The sequence below is a fragment of the Maylandia zebra genome, linkage group LG17 (genome assembly GCF_041146795.1).
Source record: "Maylandia zebra isolate NMK-2024a linkage group LG17, Mzebra_GT3a, whole genome shotgun sequence".
In the NCBI taxonomy this organism is placed as follows: domain Eukaryota; kingdom Metazoa; phylum Chordata; class Actinopteri; order Cichliformes; family Cichlidae; genus Maylandia; species Maylandia zebra.
The window spans coordinates 14,259,540-14,280,772 of NC_135183.1; the positions used below are offsets into that span (position 1 = coordinate 14,259,540).

At 46.7% G+C, this 21,233-nt stretch overlaps 1 protein-coding gene across 1 annotated transcript; it reads left to right on the forward strand.

The window, feature by feature from the left end:
- Nucleotides 1-7,187: 7,187 nt before the first annotated feature.
- LOC143413338 (uncharacterized) lies at nucleotides 7,188-10,641 on the forward strand. The gene is made up of 7 exons (XM_076876168.1): nucleotides 7,188-7,263; nucleotides 7,477-7,581; nucleotides 7,685-7,852; nucleotides 7,973-8,089; nucleotides 8,289-9,655; nucleotides 9,994-10,214; nucleotides 10,389-10,641. The coding sequence occupies exons 1-7, from the start codon at nucleotides 7,215-7,217 to the stop codon at nucleotides 10,639-10,641; spliced, it is 2,280 nt and encodes a 759-aa protein (XP_076732283.1). The 5' UTR covers nucleotides 7,188-7,214.
- The last annotated feature ends 10,592 nt before the right edge of the window (nucleotides 10,642-21,233 follow it).

The following is a 21,233-nucleotide window of genomic DNA, read 5'->3' on the forward strand; positions in this document are numbered from 1 at the left end:
ACCACTGCCCCAACTACAACAACCGCCACAACTACAACCACCGCTGTAACAACAACCACCGTCCCAGCTACAACTACATCCTCTGCCGCAACCACAACCACTGTCCCAACTACAACCACATCCACAACTACAACCACCACCCCAGCTACAACCACCGCCCCAATTACAACAGCCGCCGCAACTACAACCACAACCACTGCCGCAACTACAACCACCACCCCAACAACAACCACCGTCGCAACTACAACCACCGCCGCGAAAACAACCACCGTCCCAGCTACAACTACAACCACCACCACAACTACAACAACCACCCCAACAACAACTACAACCACCGCTGCAACTACAACCACAACCACCACCCCAACTACAACGACCGCCGCAACCACAACTACAACCACCGTGCCAACTACAACCACCGCTGCAACTACAACCACAACCACCGCTGCAACTACAACCACCACCCCAACTACAACCAGCGTCCCAACTACAACCACCGCCGCAACAACAACCACAACCACCACCCCAACTACAACCACCGCCGCAAGTACAACCACAACCACCGCTGCAACTACAACCACCACCCCAACTACAACTAGTGCTACGACAACCACCACCCCAGCGACAACCATCAACCCAACAACAACCACCACAACTACAATCACCGCTCCAACGACAACCACTACAACTACAACCACCGCTCCAACGACAACCATTACAACTACAACCACAGTCCCAACTACAACCAGTACAACTACAACCACCGCCCCAACTACAGCTACATCCAGTATCCCAACTACAACAACCAGCTCAACAACAAGCATCCCAACTACAACCTCCGCCTCAACAACAACTACCATTGCAACTACAACCACTACACCAACTACAACCACCACCCCAACTACAACCACCGCCTCAACAACAACCACCGCTCCAACTACAACCACCGCCTCAACAACAACCACCACCCCAACTACAACCACGGCTACAACTACAACCACCACCCCGACTACTATCACTACAACTCCATCCACTACCCCAACTATAACCACCGCCCCAACTACAGCTACATCCAGTACCCCAACTACAACTTCCGCCTCAAAAACAACCACCACAACTACAACCGTCACCCCAACTACAACCACGGCCACAACTACAACCACTACACCAACTACAACTACAACCACGGCTACAACTACAACCACTACACCAACTACAACCACGGCTACAACTACAACCACTACACCAACTACAACCACCACTCCAACTACACCCACTGCCTCAACTACCACAACCACTACCCCAACTACAACCACTGAAATTACAACCACTACCCCAACTACAACTTCAACTGCAGGATCAAGTACAACTACTGCCTCCACAACCAAAAGTGATGCTTGTTCCATCAGACTGGGAATGATCCATCTGCTGCTTGGACTCCTTCTCTTTACCTTTCATTGAAGTCTGAATAACACAAAAACAAACAAAAAAACATATGATGTCACAAACCTTTTCGAGATTTGAGTTGTTTAGAAATCACTGTTAAACTGAAGTCCATGAAAAAAGGTAATAGAGTATTGTTGAAGCAGACTTGGAATAAGTATGCAAGACTTCTTTGTTTGTTGGCATAGTCAATTGTGTCAGTTCAATACTTAATATTATTTATAATATTTATTTTAAATATGTGTTATATGCATATTGTTTTCCATGTATGTATATGTCTGGATTTTAGTTTATACCAAGTGGGTGAAACAAAGGAGTCCTTGTAATAATAGCAAAGCATGCTTTGTAAATAAAAGAAAGAAGCACAATTATATTTATTTATTGTTTATTTGTTTCCCTTTGTCCCTTTGATTTTCTAAATTTCTCTCTCTACTTAATCTGCTGTATATTACTTGTGATCAAGATACAATGAAGTGTTTCAAGGCCATTTCCTAAATCTGCTGTGTGACCCACGGGTCACACATGTATACCAGTCGGTTAAAATGGGTTTAATTTTAAAAATAAAACCCAAACAAAATTGACAGCCGCAGCCGCCACAATATGTCAGATTACACCAGGTTAAAACAAATTAAAATACACCGCTGTATCGGGTCCTCGGCCCGCAGCCAGAAATCCACTCGGCAAAGCAGCAGCTCTGTACTCTGTAAATAAAAGCAGGAGATCACTTATGCTAGACAGTAAAACGCAGCGGGAGTATCTCTCCAATTATTTTGCTTTCATTACCTGTCCACAAGTTCGCGTCACACTAGAGCAGGGTGATATGACCAAAAATATTTATCACGATATACATTTGAAAATTTGCGATAACGATATAACTGACGATATAATTGACACTAGACAAAATACTTTACAACTCCACAATTTTATTAGTGCAAAAAAACCCATCAATGTATTTTCACTTAAACAAGCAGCTGTTTTTTACATTAAAGTTATATAAAAATGTAACAGTGCAAATGCAAATTCCTTGCTGACAGTTTAATCAAAAGGCATTTCCAGTGGAAATTAGCCAACATATCCTCAGCATAACCGTGTATAATATCCACAAAACTTAAAAAGAGCTTATATACACGCAATACGGTAACATTATGTTGAAGCACAGTACATATCACTCCGCGAGGCTCCTGCCTACGATAGCCATAATGCTCTGACAATCCATCAAGTGGTGCAGGTTTGTAGCTTAGCAAAGTCGTACTAAAACATCAGTCAGTAAACACAACCAGAATTCAAACATAAGGCACACGGGATTATAAGATATATATTTCTAGATTTATATTTCAGAAAAATCAAAGGATTGATTTTAAGTGTGCCATATTTTCCAAAAAACATGGTAATAACCACGGTCCGCTAGCATGCTCTACCAAAAATAGTGCTTTGTTGTGTATCCGGAGGACGAAAGCTAAACCAGTTCCACACCACTGAAGTTCCAGCATTTTTACAAACCAATTCTGGTTCATCCGTTCCATTCAACGGTCCGCTTTGGCCCTTGTCATTCTCCATCGCCGCCGTGCCTTTTTCGCTATGTGCGTATGAAAACAAAGGCACTGCGCATACGCGTTTTACCCATATTCTATTGCGATATTTCATTTTCTTGTCGTTGCCCAACATTATACTGGTATTAACGTGAATGGTATGATATGGCCCCGCCCTACGTCACACCCTAATAAATATTGGTCAGTGGCGGTGGACTCCACTACACATCTCTCTGCCAGAGTAGCGCAATGTTTCCCACCTACCTACAAGGGTGCAAATAACTTTAAATCTCTGCCAAAGAGCCAGACCTCAAGTGGTCCATTTGCTATGACCTACCGTTCTAACAGAAGGCTAGCGTCCATAAAAGAAGTTAAAAGTGCCAACTTGCCCGGCTCGGACCAAGCACTCGCAGCTTCAGGTGCGCTCCAGAGAATACCTAATTGCCCAAACCTGAGCTTATGAAAGGGACAAAAACCAGCTCTGCTTATCAGGGGCAGTTCTCAGGACTCACCTATCTCACATGCATTTGGTGCTGGGGAGGCTGCTGCTTACAATCCTCTGTACAGTTTTCATGACCATCAGCAGGGTCATCTTCTGGGAGGAGGGCAGGGAACTCTCCACCACAAATCTGAGTGATATTTTGCAGCATTCTCTATTGTCCAGCCTTTAGTACTTAAATGTTATAGAGTTTATACACTTATACAATAAGGCAATGATCCTCTGTCAGGACCTTGAGGTTTGACTGGAAAGTTCCATCATTCACCCGAGTTCCTTGGTCTCCACCCCTGGGCGGAGCCATCATCTCTCCTGCACTCCTGTACACCTGAGGCTGATTCTGGGTAATCAGGTTGAGGATTTAAGCTCCACCTAGACTCTCGTTCACCACCAGTTCGTCAACAACCTCATGTTGGTATCGTTTTTTCATGCTCTTGCTACTTCTTTTTTCGTTTACTTTGAGATTAGATTAGGACATTTGGTCAGGGAATTTTATTCCCATATTGATTATAGGGTGGGACCCGGGCATCAGATAATAAACTGGCGGTTAGAGTCCACAGTGATGCTTCCAGAGTTATTTAAAGTACTTAGGACGGGAAGTTGGACTTCCTAGGGGCGCAAAATGTTCTGAGGGTTATGCCTCCCCTCTGTTCCGGATGCGGGACATTGTCCTTGGGCGAGAGGGTTAATTCGGTTGGCCACCGCGAGCACTAGGGACACACGTTAATAGCTAGTGGTCAAGCACCACTTTACTTGCACCATTTGATGTCACACTTCTGATAATCAGTTGTCTGCTTGACGTTTATTCAGCTGTGTAAAAACTATAACTTTAATCACAGCCAAACCGATTTACTCAGGAACAAATAAAACACAGAAAAAAAGGCAAACAATTACATTTTTAAGTTATCTGAGTGACTTATATATCATGTTTAACCTGAGTAGCAAAAGAGCGGGGATCTGAAAACGATGAAGCCGCGAGTCCGCTGTTCTTGCCGGCTCGAGTGACCACTGCACCCCCCGGCTTGCTATCGAGCGGGTGGGTAACAGACGTCTCCGAAAACGTCGGCGCACTTTTTCAAATATGCGATGTCTTGATAAATCAAGCAGATATTTGAGATTTACACAGCTACATCTCGCCTGAAAATATGTTTTAAGTTTATTTTGTGACCCAGAAAGAGTAATAAGACTAATTTTAAAACTTAGCAGCAGCCGCCATTGTTGGCAGCTGAAATTTTGCTGGGCCGCGCTATGAATTCTGGGATATGGTGGGCCACGAAGGACACACCCGACCCATCCTTCAAATTCGGGGAAATGAAGGACGCATTTGTTGGCCGCATTTGAAGGAGTCGACGATTTGGGACAGCCTTCGTCGCCTGACTGTGACGTAATTGGCCTTCAAATGCGGCCTCCGGAGGATGCAACCGACGTTTTGGGACACAGCTACAGACTCACAGGCAGGCACTACAACAGAGGGAACAGAGACGTGGGACCAGGGCAGACACTGACTGGACACGGGGATATAGCAGACAGGGGAGACAGCAACTAAGGATTACACAGAGACATAAACCACAAGACAGAACTCTAACAAAGAAACCAAAGACTAGAAATGATAAATAATATAATAAACTCAAAAAAACTCAGTGTATAAAGTGTGTAATGAGGGGTTTTACAGCCTTAAAACATCTATAATATTTTTAAAAAATAAAGCTGGCTACTTTGCAGATTTAATCTGTCGCAGGCTGTTTCCAAAACGTAACTCCTGCGATAAATGATGGACCATTGTGCAAGAAGTCCATTTACCATTTACCAAAAATCTAAGTTGTGTCAATTATGACTCATGAAACAGGACATGAAGTCATTCTTATTTAATGAAAAGTTAACAACGTAAAAGAAAATTTCTGAGCTTGTTTTGATGCATGAATACTTGTTGTTTAATTGAAGAAGAAAGGCGTGGTAAGATGCTTTGACATCATGATTTGACGAAAGAAGACTTGACTGTATGAATGATCATGCTGTAAAAATGTAAACACACCCAAACCTGATGTCACCTGTTCAGTATATAAAGTGGGGCAAAAAAGTATTTAGTCAGCCACCGATTGTGCAAGTTCCCCCACCTAAAATGATGACAGAGGTCAGTAATTTGCACCAGAGGTACACTTCAACTGTGAGAGACAGAATGTGAAAAAGAAAATCCATGAATCCACATGGTAGGATTTGTAAAGAATTTATTCGTAAATCAGGGTGGAAAATAAGTATTTGGTCAATAACAAAAATACAACTCAATACTTTGTAACATAACCTTTGTTGGCAATAACAGAGGTCAAACGTTTACTATAGGTCTTTACCAGGTTTGCACACACAGTAGCTGGTATTTTGGCCCATTCCTCCATGCAGATCTTCTCGAGAGCAGTGATGTTTTGGGGCTGTCGCCGAGCAACATGGACTTTCAACTCCCGCCACAGATTTTCTATGGAGTTGAGGTCTGGAGACTGGCTAGGCCACTCCAGGACTTTCAAATGCTTCTTACGGAGCCACTCCTTTGTTGCCCGGGCGGTGTGTTTTGGATCATTGTCATGTTGGAAGACCCAGCCTCGTTTCATCTTCAAAGTTCTCACTGATGGAAGGAGGTTTTGGCTCAAAATCTCACGATACATGGCCCCATTCATTCTGTCCTTAACACGGATCAGTCGTCCTGTCCCCTTGGCAGAAAAACAGCCCCATAGCATGATGTTTCCACCCCCATGCTTCACAGTAGGTATGGTGTTCTTGGGATGCAACTCAGTATTCTTCTTCCTCCAAACACGACGAGTTGAGTTTATACCAAAAAGTTCTACTTTGGTTTCATCTGACCACATGACATTCTCCCAATCCTCTGCTGTATCATCCATGTGCTCTCTGGCAAACTTCAGACGGGCCTGGACATGCACTGGCTTCAGCAGCGGAACACGTCTGGCACTGCGGGATTTGATTCCCTGCCGTTGTAGTGTGTTACTGATGGTGACCTTTGTTACTTTGGTCCCAGCTCTCTGCAGGTCATTCACCAGGTCCCCCCGTGTGGTTCTGGGATCTTTGCTCACCGTTTTCATGATCATTTTGACCCCACGGGATGAGATCTTGCGTGGAGCCCCAGATCGAGGGAGATTATCAGTGGTCTTGTATGTCTTCCATTTTCTGATGATTGCTCCCACAGTTGATTTTTTCACACCAAGCTGCTTGCCTATTGTAGATTCACTCTTCCCAGTCTGGTGCAGGTCTACAATACTTTTCCTGGTGTCCTTCGAAAGCTCTTTGGTCTTGGCCATGGCGGAGTTTGGAGTCTGACTGTTTGAGGCTGTGGACAGGTGTCTTTTATACAGATGATGAGTTCAAACAGGTGCCATTCATACAGGTAACGAGTGGGGGACAGAAAAGCTTCTTACAGAAGAAGTTACAGGTCTGTGAGAGCCAGAGATTTTCCTTGTTTGAGGTGACCAAATACTTATTTTCCACCCTAATTTACGAATAAATTCTTTACAAATCCTACCATGTGAATTCATGGATTTTCTTTTCACATTCTGTCTCTCACAGTTGAAGTGTACCTCTGGTGCAAATTACTGACCTCTGTCATCATTTTAAGTGGGGGAACTTGCACAATCGGTGGCTGACTAAATACTTTTTTGCCCCACTGTATAAAGTGCAGTGCTGCTCCTCAGCTTTAGTATCACAGTCCAGGGAAACTAATCTGCAGAACTGACCTGTTCATCACAATGAAGCTGCTGTTTTCTCTGTTTCTTCTCTGGGCACTCTCCACCACAGGTAACTACACTCATTTCACCTGCAGGTAGAAGGGAGTCTAATTTAAAGCTTTAAATCTTTTTTTATCTTACATTGTAATTTTTTTCCAAAGTTAGTGAGTAGTATTGACTCAACTGTAACCTGCTGTAACCCAATATGAACTTTCAAAACATCTCCTATTTGCTATATATTTAAATTGTGATGATCATTTCTGTATTCCTCTCCTGATTGCAGCTGGAGCCCTCCAGTGCCAAACCTGCACAAATTCAGCATGTTCAAGCACAGCACTACTTACATGCTCCTCATCGGAACCAATGTGTGTTACAGCTACCATTCTAGGTAATGTTTTCTCATATAATATTTAATATTTTCACTAAATTACATCCACTGTGAAGCTATTTGTGTTCCATCAACATTAACAAACTGGACTTTGCCTTTGTAGCTACTTCATCTGGAACTCCGGTCACACAAATCTACAAGGCATGTGCATCTTCCTCCCTGTGTCCAGCCGTAACCTCTCAGACATTTTCAGTCGACCTGGGTTTTCAAAGTGCTCTGGCTTCTGCTCAATGCTGCAACACAGATAACTGCAACTCAGTAACTCTGCCAAGTAAGTTAAATACTACATTGCTCATTGATGACAAAAGAATAATATAAAGAAATAAAAACAATAATCTGATGTTGTAAGAGTCTCTGTTCTGAAATGAAATGGCCTTCTTTTCTGTTTCAGATCCTGCTTCTCAGTCAAATAATGGTGGAGTATGCAACTTTTGTGACCCTTCCACTGGTCAGTGCTCCTCCACATTACAGTGTCAGGGAGTGGAGAACCAATGCTTCCAATCAACGAGTAAGTCTTTATGTTGTATCAGTTGTGTCATCGGTTTTCAATCAAAGATGATTTCAAATTCTTTTGTGATACTTCTGACATATAAATGAGCGGAAAATTTTAAAAAGCTGTTAAGTTGTTTTTTGCATGAAATATATTAAGCTTCCTGGAAAGTAGCCAATTTAAAACATATCCTGAAATTCTTCTTTTTCATCTGTAGTCAAAAGCAGCACCGGCACGTATCCAGGTTACGGCTGCGCATCTGCAAACCTGTGTGCAGCTGCTTCAATGCTGGGTTCTCTACCTTTCATGCAGAGCGTTGGTACAGTATCAGGTGTTGCCTGTTCTGCAGCACCAACTACAACTGCTGCCCCAACTACAACTAAAACCACCACCCCAACTACAACTACAACCACCACCCCAACTACAACTACAACCACGGACACAACTACAACCACCACCCCAACTACAACTACAACCACCACCCCAGCTACAACTACAACCACCACCCCAACTACAACTACAACCACCACCCCAACAACAACCACCACCCCAACTACAAGCACAACCACCGCCGCAACTACAACCACCGCTGTAACAACAACCACTGTCCCAGCTACAACTACATCCACCGCCGCAACCACAACCACTACCCCAACTACAACCACTGCCGCAACTACAACCACCACCCCAACAACAACCACCACCAATGACCCAACTACAACAACCGCCGCAACTACAACCACCGCTGCAACCACAACCACCATCTCAGCTACAACTACAACCACAACCACCATCCCAACTACAACCACCGCCGCAACTACAACCACCGCAACTACTACCACCGCAACTACAACCACCGCAACTACACCCACCACCACACCAACAGCTACAACCACCGCCCCAACTACAAAAGCCGCCGCAACTACAACCACCGCTGTAACAACAACCACCGTCCCAGCCACAACTACATCCACCGCCGCAACCACAACCAATGTCCCAACTACAACCACTGCCGCAACTACAAGCACCACCCCAACAACAACCACCACCAATAACCCAACTACAACAACCGCCGCAACTACAACCACCGCCGAAATAACAACCACTGCTGCAACCAAAACCACCGTCCCAGCTACAGCTACAACAATTGCCACAACTACAACCACCGTCCCAACTACAACCACCGCGGAAACTGCCACAACTGCCGCAACTACAACAACCACCCCAACTACAACCACCACCCCAACTACTACCACCGCCGCAACCACCACCACCGCTGCAACCACCATCCCAGCTACAACTACAACCACTACCGCAACTACAACCACCGCTGCAACCACAACCACGATTCCAGCTACAACTACAACCACCGCCGCAACCACAACCACCGCCCCAACTACAACAACCGCCACAACTACAACCACCGCTGTAACAACAACCACCGTCCCAGCTACAACTACATCCTCCGCCGCAACCACAACCACTGTCCCAACTACAACCACATCCACAACTACAACCACCACCCCAGCTACAACCACCGCCCCAATTACAACAGCCGCCGCAACTACAACCACAACCACTGCCGCAACTACAACCACCACCCCAACAACAACCACCGTCGCAACTACAACCACCGCCGCGAAAACAACCACCGTCCCAGCTACAACTACAACCACCACCCCAACTACAACAACCACCCCAACAACAACTACAACCACCGTGCCAACTACAACCACCGCTGCAACTACAACCACAACCACCGCTGCAACTACAACCACCACCCCAACTACAACCAGCGTCCCAACTACAACCACCGCCGCAACAACAACCACAACCACCACCCCAACTACAACCACCGCCGCAAGTACAACCACAACCACAACCACCGCTGCAACTACAACCACCACCCCAACTACAACTAGTGCTACGACAACCACCACCCCAGCGACAACCATCAACCCAACAACAACCACCACAACTACAATCACCGCTCCAACGACAACCACTACAACTACAACCACCGCTCCAACGACAACCATTACAACTACAACCACAGTCCCAACTACAACCAGTACAACTACAACCACCGCCCCAACTACAGCTACATCCAGTATCCCAACTACAACAACCAGCTCAACAACAAGCATCCCAACTACAACCTCCGCCTCAACAACAACTACCATTGCAACTACAACCACTACACCAACTACAACCACCACCCCAACTACAACCACGGCTACAACTACAACCACCACCCCGACTACTATCACTACAACTCCATCCACTACCCCAACTATAACCACCGCCCCAACTACAGCTACATCCAGTACCCCAACTACAACATCCGCCTCAAAAACAACCACCACAACTACAACCGTCACCCCAACTACAACCACGGCCACAACTACAACCACTACACCAACTACAACTACAACCACGGCTACAACTACAACCACTACACCAACTACAACCACGGCTACAACTACAACCACTACACCAACTACAACCACCACTCCAACTACACCCACTGCCTCAACTACCACAACCACTACCCCAACTACAACCACTGAAATTACAACCACTACCCCAACTACAACTTCAACTGCAGGATCAAGTACAACTACTGCCTCCACAACCAAAAGTGATGCTTGTTCCATCAGACTGGGAATGATCCATCAGTCAATTGTGTCAGTTCAATACTTAATATTATTTATAATATTTATTTTAAATATGTGTTATATGCATATTGTTTTCCATGTATGTATATGTCTGGATTTTAGTTTATACCAAGTGGGTGAAACAAAGGAGTCCTTGTAATAATAGCAAAGCATGCTTTGTAAATAAAAGAAAGAAGCACAATTATATTTATTTATTGTTTATTTGTTTCCCTTTGTCCCTTTGATTTTCTAAATTTCTCTCTCTACTTAATCTGATGTATATTACTTGTGATCAAGATACAATGAAGTGTTTCAAGGCCATTTCCTAAATCTGCTGTGTGACCCACGGGTCACACATGTATACCAGTCGGTTAAAATGGGTTTAATTTTAAAAATAAAACCCAAACAAAATTGACAGCCGCAGCCGCCACAATATGTCAGATTACACCAGGTTAAAACAAATTAAAATACACCGCTGTATCGGGTCCTCGGCCCGCAGCCAGAAATCCACTCGGCAAAGCAGCAGCTCTGTACTCTGTAAATAAAAGCAGGAGATCACTTATGCTAGACAGTAAAACGCAGCGGGAGTATCTCTCCAATTATTTTGCTTTCATTACCTGTCCACAAGTTCGCGTCACACTAGAGCAGGGTGATATGACCAAAAATATTTATCACGATATACATTTGAAAATTTGCAATAACGATATAACTGACGATATAATTGACACTAGACAAAATACTTTACAACTCCACAATTTTATTAGTGCAAAAAAACCCATCAATGTATTTTCATTCAAAAACTGCAGTCGTGGTGCTTTCGATTGTACTCAGAACTCAGAAATTCTGCCTTCTGAATAGGAAGATGTAGGCAACACCAGACTGCAGATGAGCTGCATACAGGTCTGGACTGGGACAGAAAATTGGCCCGGGCATTTTGACTAGAGACTGGCCCACCATTATAGGAAAAATCTTAAAGCCTTTGAATGAAAACAAACGCTGTTGTGACAGTGATGTACACTGTTTTGATGGTATATATGCATCAATCTATCAATCGTTTGTTGTAAGATTCAGATAATTATTTTTTAAAAGCTAGACATTTTAAATGAGAATAAGAAAGAAAAGTATTTCCTTGTGCCCACCTCTCCCTGTTAATGCCCTACATTTACAAACCAATTCTGGTTCATCCGTTCCATTCAACGGTCCGCTTTGGCCATGGTCATTTCTCCATCGCCGCCGTGCCTTTTTCGCCATGTGCGTATGAAAACAAAGGCACTGCGCATACGCGTTTTACCCATATTCTATCGCAATATTTCATTTTCTTGTCGTTGCCCAACATTATACCGGTATTAACGTGAATGGTATGATATGGCCCAGCCCTACGTCACACCCTAATAAATATTGGTCAGTGGCGGTGGTCTCCACTACACATCTCTCTGCCAGAGTAGCGCAATGTTTCCCACCTACAAGGGTGCAAATAACTTTAAATCTCTGCCAAAGAGCCAGACCTCAAGTCAATAACAAAAGTTTGATTAGCCTGTAGAAATAGGAAAGAGAGAAACAGAAAAACATGAGTCTGTGTGGCGGTGTGTGTGTGACAACTTTGCACGCCCATAAAAGGACACTGGCTGATGTGCTTAGTGTGGGACCAGAGAGAGAGAGACTTAGTGTTAATACAGGTGCACTGAAAACGTGAGTACAGCGGCAAAAGCATAGATTAACAGAATTGGGAGTTAAACAGGCCAGGCTTTGGCTTAAATTTTGACAGCTTCACCACTCATTGTCTCCTTATCCTGAGAATAATAATAATAATAATAATAATAATAATAATAATAATAATAATAATAATAATAATAATAATAATAATGGATTGCATTTATATAGCGCTTTTCGGGGGCCTCAAAGCACTTTACAATTCCACTATTGTAAAGTGAAGAAAGAGGAGAAACTTAAAGGACAGTCAATCTCCTGATGAAGACAGGAGACAGACAGAACACTGTGTACTTGAATAATTACCAGCAGGCAAAAAGACAGTGCAATTGAACTCCCCAATCAACAGGACCAATTCTGTTTACATTATACATGCTTCCCTTAGGCAGTATCATTAGAAGACATAGCATACATTTTCACTGCTATGCAGATGACACCCAGCTCTATCTGTCCATGAAGCCAGATAACACACACCAATTAGTTAAACTGCAGGAATGTCTTAAAGACATAAAGACCTGGATGGCTGCTAACTTTCTGCTTCTTAATTCAGATAAAACTGAGGTTATTGTACTCGGCCCTGAAAAGCCTAGAAATATGGTATCTAACCAGATTCTTACTCTGGATGGCATTACCTTGGCCTCCAGTAACGCTGTGAGGAACCTTGGAGTCATCTTTGACCAGGACATGTCCTTCAATGCACATATTAAACAAATATGTAAGACTGCTTTCTTCCATTTGCGCAACATCTCTAAAATTAGAAATATCCTGTCTCAGAGTGACGCTGAAAAACTAGTTCATGCATTTATTACTTCCAGGCTGGACTACTGTAATTCATTATTATCAGGATGTCCAAAAAACTCACTGAAAAGCCTTCAGCTAATCCAAAATGCTGCAGCAAGAGTACTGACAGGGACTAGAAAGTGAGAGCATATTTCTCCTGTTTTGGCTTCCCTTCATTGGCTTCCTGTTAAATCCAGAATTGAATTCAAAATCCTGCTCCTCACATACAAGGTCTTAAATAATCAGGCCCCATCTTATCTTAATGACCTTGTAGTACCATATCACCCAATTAGAGCACTTCGCTCTCGCTCTGCAGGCCTACTTGTTGTTCCTAGAGTAATTAAAAGTAGAATGGGAGGGAGAGCCTTCAGTTTTCAGGCCCCTCTTCTGTGGAACCAGCTTCCAGTTTGGATTCAGGAGACAGACACTATCTCTACTTTCAAGATTAGGCTTAAAACTTTCCTTTTTGCTAAAGCATATAGTTAGGGCTGGCGATTTTGGTTCTGTTCTCCTCTAATTGGTGTTTACCCTGTTCCCCCCCGTGTGTTCCTGTTTTATTGTGACGGTCTGCGTCTTATGTGAGTGTTTTCAGTTTGCCTCCCTGGTCTCGTCATGTTAATCACTCCCAGCTGCGTCTCCCACCTGTGTGTAATCTCCCTGTGTTCTCTGAGTGTATTTAAGTTGTATTTTCTGTCTTAGTAATCGCTGGTTCGTCTGTGTTGTTTCCCCTCGGTCTCCCGGCGTCTCCCCGTATGTATTTCTCCGGACCTCCCTGCATCCTCATTCTGGTTTGTCTTATTAGTTTACCCAGTTTAGGTTTCCGGTTTCATGTTTTGTCGCCACCGCTGTTTGTACTTACACCCCTGTAAATAAACACTCACCTGCACCAGAGCTGCTGCCTTTTGGGTCCTTTTCTACATTCCACACGGCTTGCCCCGGCAATCCGTGACAGTACGAACCAGCCACCATGGACCCAGCGGCAGTAAATCCGTCCGAGGAGCTCCGGGACGACATTACGTATAATGTGGAGATCCTCCTCGGGCTGTGGCTGGAGAACCCCCCAGAGGAGCTGCGTCGCGCCGTGGAAAGACGGCTACAACGGCTCTTTTCCGGCCTGCCATGGCTATTGGAATCGCTTCCCCCGACCGCGCAGGCCTTTCTCCACCTCACACCTCACCTTCTCTCCGCCACAACTACCTCGCAGCCCAACTCGCTGGATGTGATCTTGCCCGGCCCGTCGGAGCCATCTGCGGGGAGGAAACGCCGATCGCGCCGCGGGCGCGCCACCCCACAGCCGGACGTTCGGACTTCTAATTCACCGGCTGTGGTGAGTGAGGACTCTTTTTCATTTTCGGACTGTATGACTGTTCATTCTGGGGCGGTGTTCTGTGCAGCAGATGATATTGTGAATAGCATGTCACCTGCCCCGCAGCCATTCTCAGCTCAGCCTCCAGTGTCGCTTTCAGCTCAGCCTCCAGTGTCGCTTTCAGCTCAGTCTCCAGTGTCGCCTTCAGCTCAGTCTCCCGTGTCGCCTTCAGCTCAGTCTCCCGTAGCTCCAGTGTCACCTGTAGCGCAGGCCCCAGTAGCTCCAGTGCCGCCTGTAGCGCATGCCCCAGTAGCTCCAGTGCCGCCTGTAGCGCAGGCCCCAGTAGCTCCAGTGCCGCCTGTAGCGCAGGCCCCAGTAGCTCCGGTGTCCCCGCTACCCGTAGCTCTGGCTCCGGTATCCCCGGTTTCACTCATTCACTCCATGCAGGGAGAAAGTCTAATTTCACCTCAAGGTGCTTTTCATGGTTCAGCCGCCATTGGCACAGTTTGCCACTCCAGGGCTTCCCCAGAGGCTAGGTCTCAGTCCCCGGCTGATTCTGGACCCCTGAAGTCTAAGCAGCTACCTGAGAACTGCGCCATGTCAGCATTGCCTGTGCAGAGCCCGTGCTCAGCGCATTGCCAGTTGCCTTCGTGTTTGCCAGAGGACTCCATGACTGCTGGCTTAGTGATGACTTCTGCTGGAGGGTCCGTAGGACCACTCCGGCCTTTGTTTCTAGTCTCCGCTGGTGGGTCCGAGGGACCGCTCCGGCCTTCGTCTCCAGTCTCCGCTGGAGGGTCCGAGGGGCCCGTTCAGCCTCCTGCCTCCGCTGGAGGGTCCGAGGGGCCCGTTCAGCCTCCTGCCTCCGCTGGAGGGTCCGAGGGGCCCGTTCAGCTTCCTGCCTCGTCGGCTGGGGGGCCCGAGGAGCCCGTCCAGCCGCCTGCTGCAGCTTCATCATCATCCTCGCCTGCTGCAGCTTCATCATCATCCTCGCCTGCTGTATCTTCATCATCATCCTCGCCTGCTGTGGCTTCATCATCCTTGGTGGCGCTGTCACTTGGCGTTCGCTCGCTCTGCGCTTCATCAACCTCGTCTGGTCCAGCCTCCGCGTCTTCAGCCTCGTCTGGTCCAGCCTCCGCGCCTTCAGCCTCGTCTGGTCCAGCCTCCGCGCCTTCAGCCTCGTCTGGTCCGGCTTCATCCGAGTCTTCAGCCTCGTCTGGTCCGGCTTCATCCGAGTCTTCAGCCTCGCCTGATCCGGCTTCATCAGAGTCTTCATCCTCGCCTGGTCCAGCCTCTGCAGCCTCACCTGGTCCAGCCTCTGCCTGTGCTTCGCCTGGTCCAGCTTCTGCCTGTGCTTCGCCTGGTCCAGCTTCTGCCTGTGATTCGTCTGGTCCAGCTTCTGCCTGTGCTTCGCCTGGCCCAGCCTCTGCAGCCTCACCTGGTCCAGCCTCTGCCTGTGCTTCGCCTGGTCCAGCCTCTGCAGCCTCACCTGGTCCAGCCTCTGCCTGTGCTTCCCCTGGTCCAGCCTCTGCAGCCTCACCTGGTCCAGCCTCTGCCTGTGATTCATCCGGTCCAGCTTCTGCCTGTGCTTTGCCTAGTCCAGCCTCTGCAGCCTCGCCTGGTCCGGATCGCCATCGCCTGAGTCGCCGCCATTGCCTTCCGCGCGGTCGGCCCCCTGAACTGCTCCGTCGTCTCCCTCGTCGCCGCCGTTGCCTTCCGCGCGGTCGGCCCCCTGAACTGCTCCCTCGTCTCCCTCGTCGCCGCCGCTGCCTTCCGCACGGCCGGCCCCCGGACCATCTTCGCCTGAGTGGCCGCCGTTGCCTTCCGCACGGCCGGCCCCCGGACCGCCATCGCCTGAGCCTGAGTGGCCGCCGTTGCCTTCCGCACGGCCGGCCCCCGGACCGCCATCGCGTGAGTGGCCGCCGTTGCCTTCCGCATGGCCGGCCTCCCGAACTGTGTCCACGTCGCCGCTGTTGCCGTCCGCACGGTCGGCCTCCCGAACTGTGTCCACGTCGCCGCTGTTGCCGTCCGCACGGTCGGCCCCCCGAACTGTGTCCACGTCACCGCTGTTGCCGTCCGCACGGTCGGCCCCCTGAACTGTTTGGACTCCTGTGCTGTCGGCCCCCTGGCCAGCCCCCTGAACTCTTCTGTTTTGGACTCCTGTGCTGTCGGGCCCTGGCCCCCTCCTGGGTCCTTTTGACCTAGCGTTTTGTGTTTTCTCTTCGCGATTTTGGTTCTGTTCTTCTCTAATTGGTGTTTACCCTGTTCCCCCCCGTGTGTTCCTGTTTTATTGTGAAGGTCTGCGTCTTATGTGAGTGTTTTCAGTTTGCCTCCCTGGTCTCGTCATGTTAATCACTCCCAGCTGTTTCTCCCACCTGTGTGTAATCTCCCTGTGTTCTCTGAGTGTATTTAAGTTGTATTTTCTGTCTTAGTAATCGCTGGTTCGTCTGTGTTGTTTCCCCTCGGTCTCCCTGCGTCTCCCCGTATGTATTTCTCCGGACCTCCCTGCATCCTCATTCTGGTTTGTCTTATTAGTTTACCCAGTTTAGGTTTCCGGTTTCATGTTTTGTCGCCACCGCTGTTTGTACTTACACCCCTGTAAATAAACACTCACCTGCACCAGAGCTGCTGCCTTTTGGGTCCTTTTCTACATTCCACACGGCTTGCCCTGGCAATCCGTGACATTTGGATTACGGACATATTTCCCCATTACATGAAGCTGGACCCTTAAAAAAAATGAACTTTAAAAAAGAAACTTTTAAAAAAGGACCAAACGGACTCTGAACAAAAGGACTCTTGCACAGAAAAAAATCACAGCATTAATTTATCAATTAATTGTGGGCAGGGGAGAGGTCACTGAGGCAGTTAAACAACTCCTTGGTGGCAGAGTCTCTGGTGTGGATGAAGTCTGCCCCGAGTTCCTGAAGGCTCTGGACGTTGTAGGGCTGTCCTGGTTGACACGCCTCTACAATGTTGCGTGGGGATCAGGGGCAGTACCCCTGGACTGGCAGACCGGGGGGGTGGTCCCCATCTTTTAGAAGGGGGACCGGAGGGTCTGTTCCAACTACAGATGGATCACACTCCTCAGCCTCCCTGGGAAAGTCTATGCCAGGGTGCTGGAATGGAGAGTTCATCCGCTAGTCGAACCTCAGATACAGGAGGATCAATGCAGTTTTCGTCCTGGTCGCGGAACACTGGACCAGCTCTTTATCTTCTCAAGGATATTTAAGACTGCATGGGAGTTTGCCCAACCAGTCTACATGTGTTTTGTGGACTTGGAGAAGGCATTCGACCGTGTCCCTCGGGGTGTCCTGTGGGAGGTGTTGCGGGAGTATGGGGTGTCTGGCCCATTGCTACGGGCCATTCGATCCCTGTACAACCATTGCAAGAGCTTGGGTCGCATTGCCGGCAATAAGTCGGACTTGTTCCCGGTGGGTGATGGGCTCCGCCAGGGCTGCCCTTTGTCACAGATTCTGTTCATAAGTTTTATGGACAGGATTTCTAGGCTATTTCTTGGCTTCATAGAGTGATGGCCTCCAGCTCTCACCGGAACGGTTTGTAGCCGAGTGTAAAGCAGCGGGAATGAGGATCAGCACCTCCAAATCTGAGGCCATGGTTCTCAGCTGGAAAAGGGTGGAGAGCCCACTCCGGGTCAGGGGTGAGTTCCTGCCCCAAGTGGAGGAGTTCAAGTATCTCGGGGTCTTGTTCGCAAGTGATGGGAGAAGGGAGCCGGAGATCGACAGATGATTGGTGCTGCGGCCGCAGTGATGCGGTCTGTCGTGGTGAAGAGGGAGCTGAGTGTTAAAGCGACGCTCTCAATTTACCGGTCGATCTACGTCCCTACCCTCATCTCTGGCCACGAGCTGTGGGTAGTGACCGAAAGAATGAGATCGTGGATACAAGCGGGGGAAATGAGCTTCCTACGAAGGGTGGCTGGGTGAGAAGTTCAGCCATCCGGAAGAGGGGCTCAGAGTAGAGCCGCTGCTCCTCCACATCAAAAGGAGCCAGCTGAGGTGGTTCAGGCATCTGACAAGGATGCCTCCTGGGCGCCTCCTTGGTGAGGTTTTCCGGGCATGTGCCACCGGGAGGAGGCCCCGGGGCAGAACCAGGACACGATGGAGAGATTAGATCTCTCGGCTGGCCTGGGAGAGCCTTGGTGTTCCCCCAGATAAGCTGGAGGAGGTGGCTGGGGAGAGGGAGGTCTGGGCTTCTCTGCTTAGGCTGCTGCCCCCTCAACCCGGCCCCAGATAAAGCGGGAGAAGATGGATGGATGGAAGGATGGATATTTCAGTGCTTTTTTTCCCTGAGATGTCATACACTTCAGATTCTAGCCAAACATTTTACCTTTCCAAGGATAGTAGGCGGGCCCAGGTACATATGTTTACTTTTAGAGCAGAGCTACAGATTAAAAATGCCCAAGGAAAAGCGGTCAACAGTCTGGCTGTACTTCACAGCAAAAGATGCAAACTCAGCAGCCTGCAACAAGTGCTTTTAGGTGATACTGTGCAAAGGAGGTAACACCTCGAATCTGATAAAACTCCTGGCGACTCATAGCGGGTTTTTTTAAAGCCAAGAAATGCACGGTACCTACTACGGATGTGGTGCCTGTTATCGGACCTGGAGTTAGCAACATTTGTTTGTTACAGTCAGCTTTATAGAAGTGACCCCATCATAAAAACCCCATGGTGTGTTGGCAAACTCTGTGTTTGTGTGTGTATGCACGAGCACATGAGTGCCTGTGTGTGCGCATACCCGTATCGTTAGCTTCATAGCATAAGTGCTTAAGTCATTGACTTAGTCAAATGACTTAGGCACTTATGCTATGAAGCTAACGGTATGTCTATGTAAGTGCACGTAAGTGAATGTGTTTGCGTACCTGTGTGTATGTGTGAGTGCACACCAGTGAGTGTGGATGTGTGAGTGTAACAGTTTAAGCACTGTGTGTGTGTGTGTGTGTGTGTGTGTGTGTGTGTGTGTGTGTGAGACTTCCTGACGGTCATAAAAGTAATCTCACCCAAGCTACACCAAATTCCTCTACACAACATAGAAAACAGAGTTAACATATTACAAACACTGAGACCCCCACTCTGCATCCACTGGGCCATTGCCCTCTTGTTGTCTTACATTTACAGATAAGGATGTGGAGAGTCTCCTGCAAACCTACTTCTAAGTTATAACAATTATGAGTTTTTATTAAAGGTACAAGCATCAGCATCAGCAACCCCCAACTGTAGCTCCCTGTCTCCTTTTATGACAGCAGACCCCCAGTGTCAATAAATGCCTTTCCCTCTAAACAATTACACACACTCGCAAGCCTACAGCTAACCCAAACTGAAACACACACTGTTACAAAAAACATCTTTTAAAAAATGGTAATATTCCAGCAGCTGGGGCGCCAAAATACTACCGTAACATAACAGAAAATGACTTCCTCATAAAAATACGGTTATTTCCAGTAAGGACAATACAGTTTGTTGCGCTAATTTTACATGGGATCTTGCCTTTTCAATTAATTTTAAACATTAAATTAGGAACATGGTAATGTGATTAAACAATGAAATTATCTATAAATAGGGGGGGAAAAAACAAATCTTAAAAAAACAGTAATATTCCAGTAGCTGGGGCGCCAAAATACTACCGTAAAATGACAGAAAATAACTTTCTCATGAAAATACAGTCATTTTCAGTAATGAAAATAGAGTTTGTTGCGCTAATTTTACATGGGATTCTGCCTTTTCCAAGTGTTTTTAGACATTAAATTGGGAACATTTTAACGTGATCAAACAATGAAATTACCTATAAACAAGGTCAATGAATGTGGCAATATGAATCATAATACGTAAAGGTACAGAAATATACAGTTAACAGTTGGTTTAAATAATAATGGATTGCATGACAGAAGCAAGGCTGCCATATCGCACCATCGGCCCCTCTGGCCATCACCAGTAGGTGAAGACTCTTGACCACAAACACAATACCGAGCGCGTCCGAGCCGGGGCTCGAACCGGCAACCTTCTGACCACAAGGCAAACTGCCAACTCTTGAGCCACGATCGCCCTAAATAGTGATGATAATAATACTGTGATGTAACTCAAGCTTATAGGAATCATGTTATATACTTTTCCATAGCATTACATTTGAATTCAACAGTTCAATCTTTCAAATAACGGACAGATATTTGTGAAATCATGATACATTTGTGAATGTATTTTAACAATCTAAATATGCATATGTACAGACAGATACATTTAATAATCATGAAAATTATGTTTTATTACATTACAGTGATTTAACATTAATTTACATTTGAAATGTGAAATCACAGTCTATTTACGTAACTTTAATGATATTCTAGAAGAACAGAACAAAACTGTAAAATGCACAGTAAAATACTTTTATATTAGGATTTTTTCCTACAGTGCAGCCATACCCACGACCTTGTGGTTGTTAGTTCACATTCATTGGCTGATGCTTAGCGTCATGTTATTATGTCTCCCAACACCCAATGGCATGTCACATTGTTTTCATGGCCACACCCTCACCCCAGGTGCAGAGGCCTACAGGGTGTTAGATTTTGTATTGTTGATTGTCATTTATGCTTAGAAATATTTAACCATATATGCTTAGAGGTGTATAATCAATTGTGTAGTGATAGGACTGTGATCTTTAGCAGGCTGTAAAGGCTTGGTGTGTATTCCACACTAGAATGCACACC

Excerpts from the sequence above, each read along its gene's own strand:
- LOC143413338 (XM_076876168.1), top strand. The coding sequence starts at position 7,215 with ATGAAGCTGCTGTTTTCTCTGTTTCTTCTCTGGGCACTCTCCACCACA. Across the intron at positions 7,264-7,476 it reads CTGGGCACTCTCCACCACAG|CTGGAGCCCTCCAGTGCCAA; the intron begins GTAACTACACTC and ends TCCTGATTGCAG. Across the intron at positions 7,853-7,972 it reads CAACTCAGTAACTCTGCCAA|ATCCTGCTTCTCAGTCAAAT; the intron begins GTAAGTTAAATA and ends TTTCTGTTTCAG.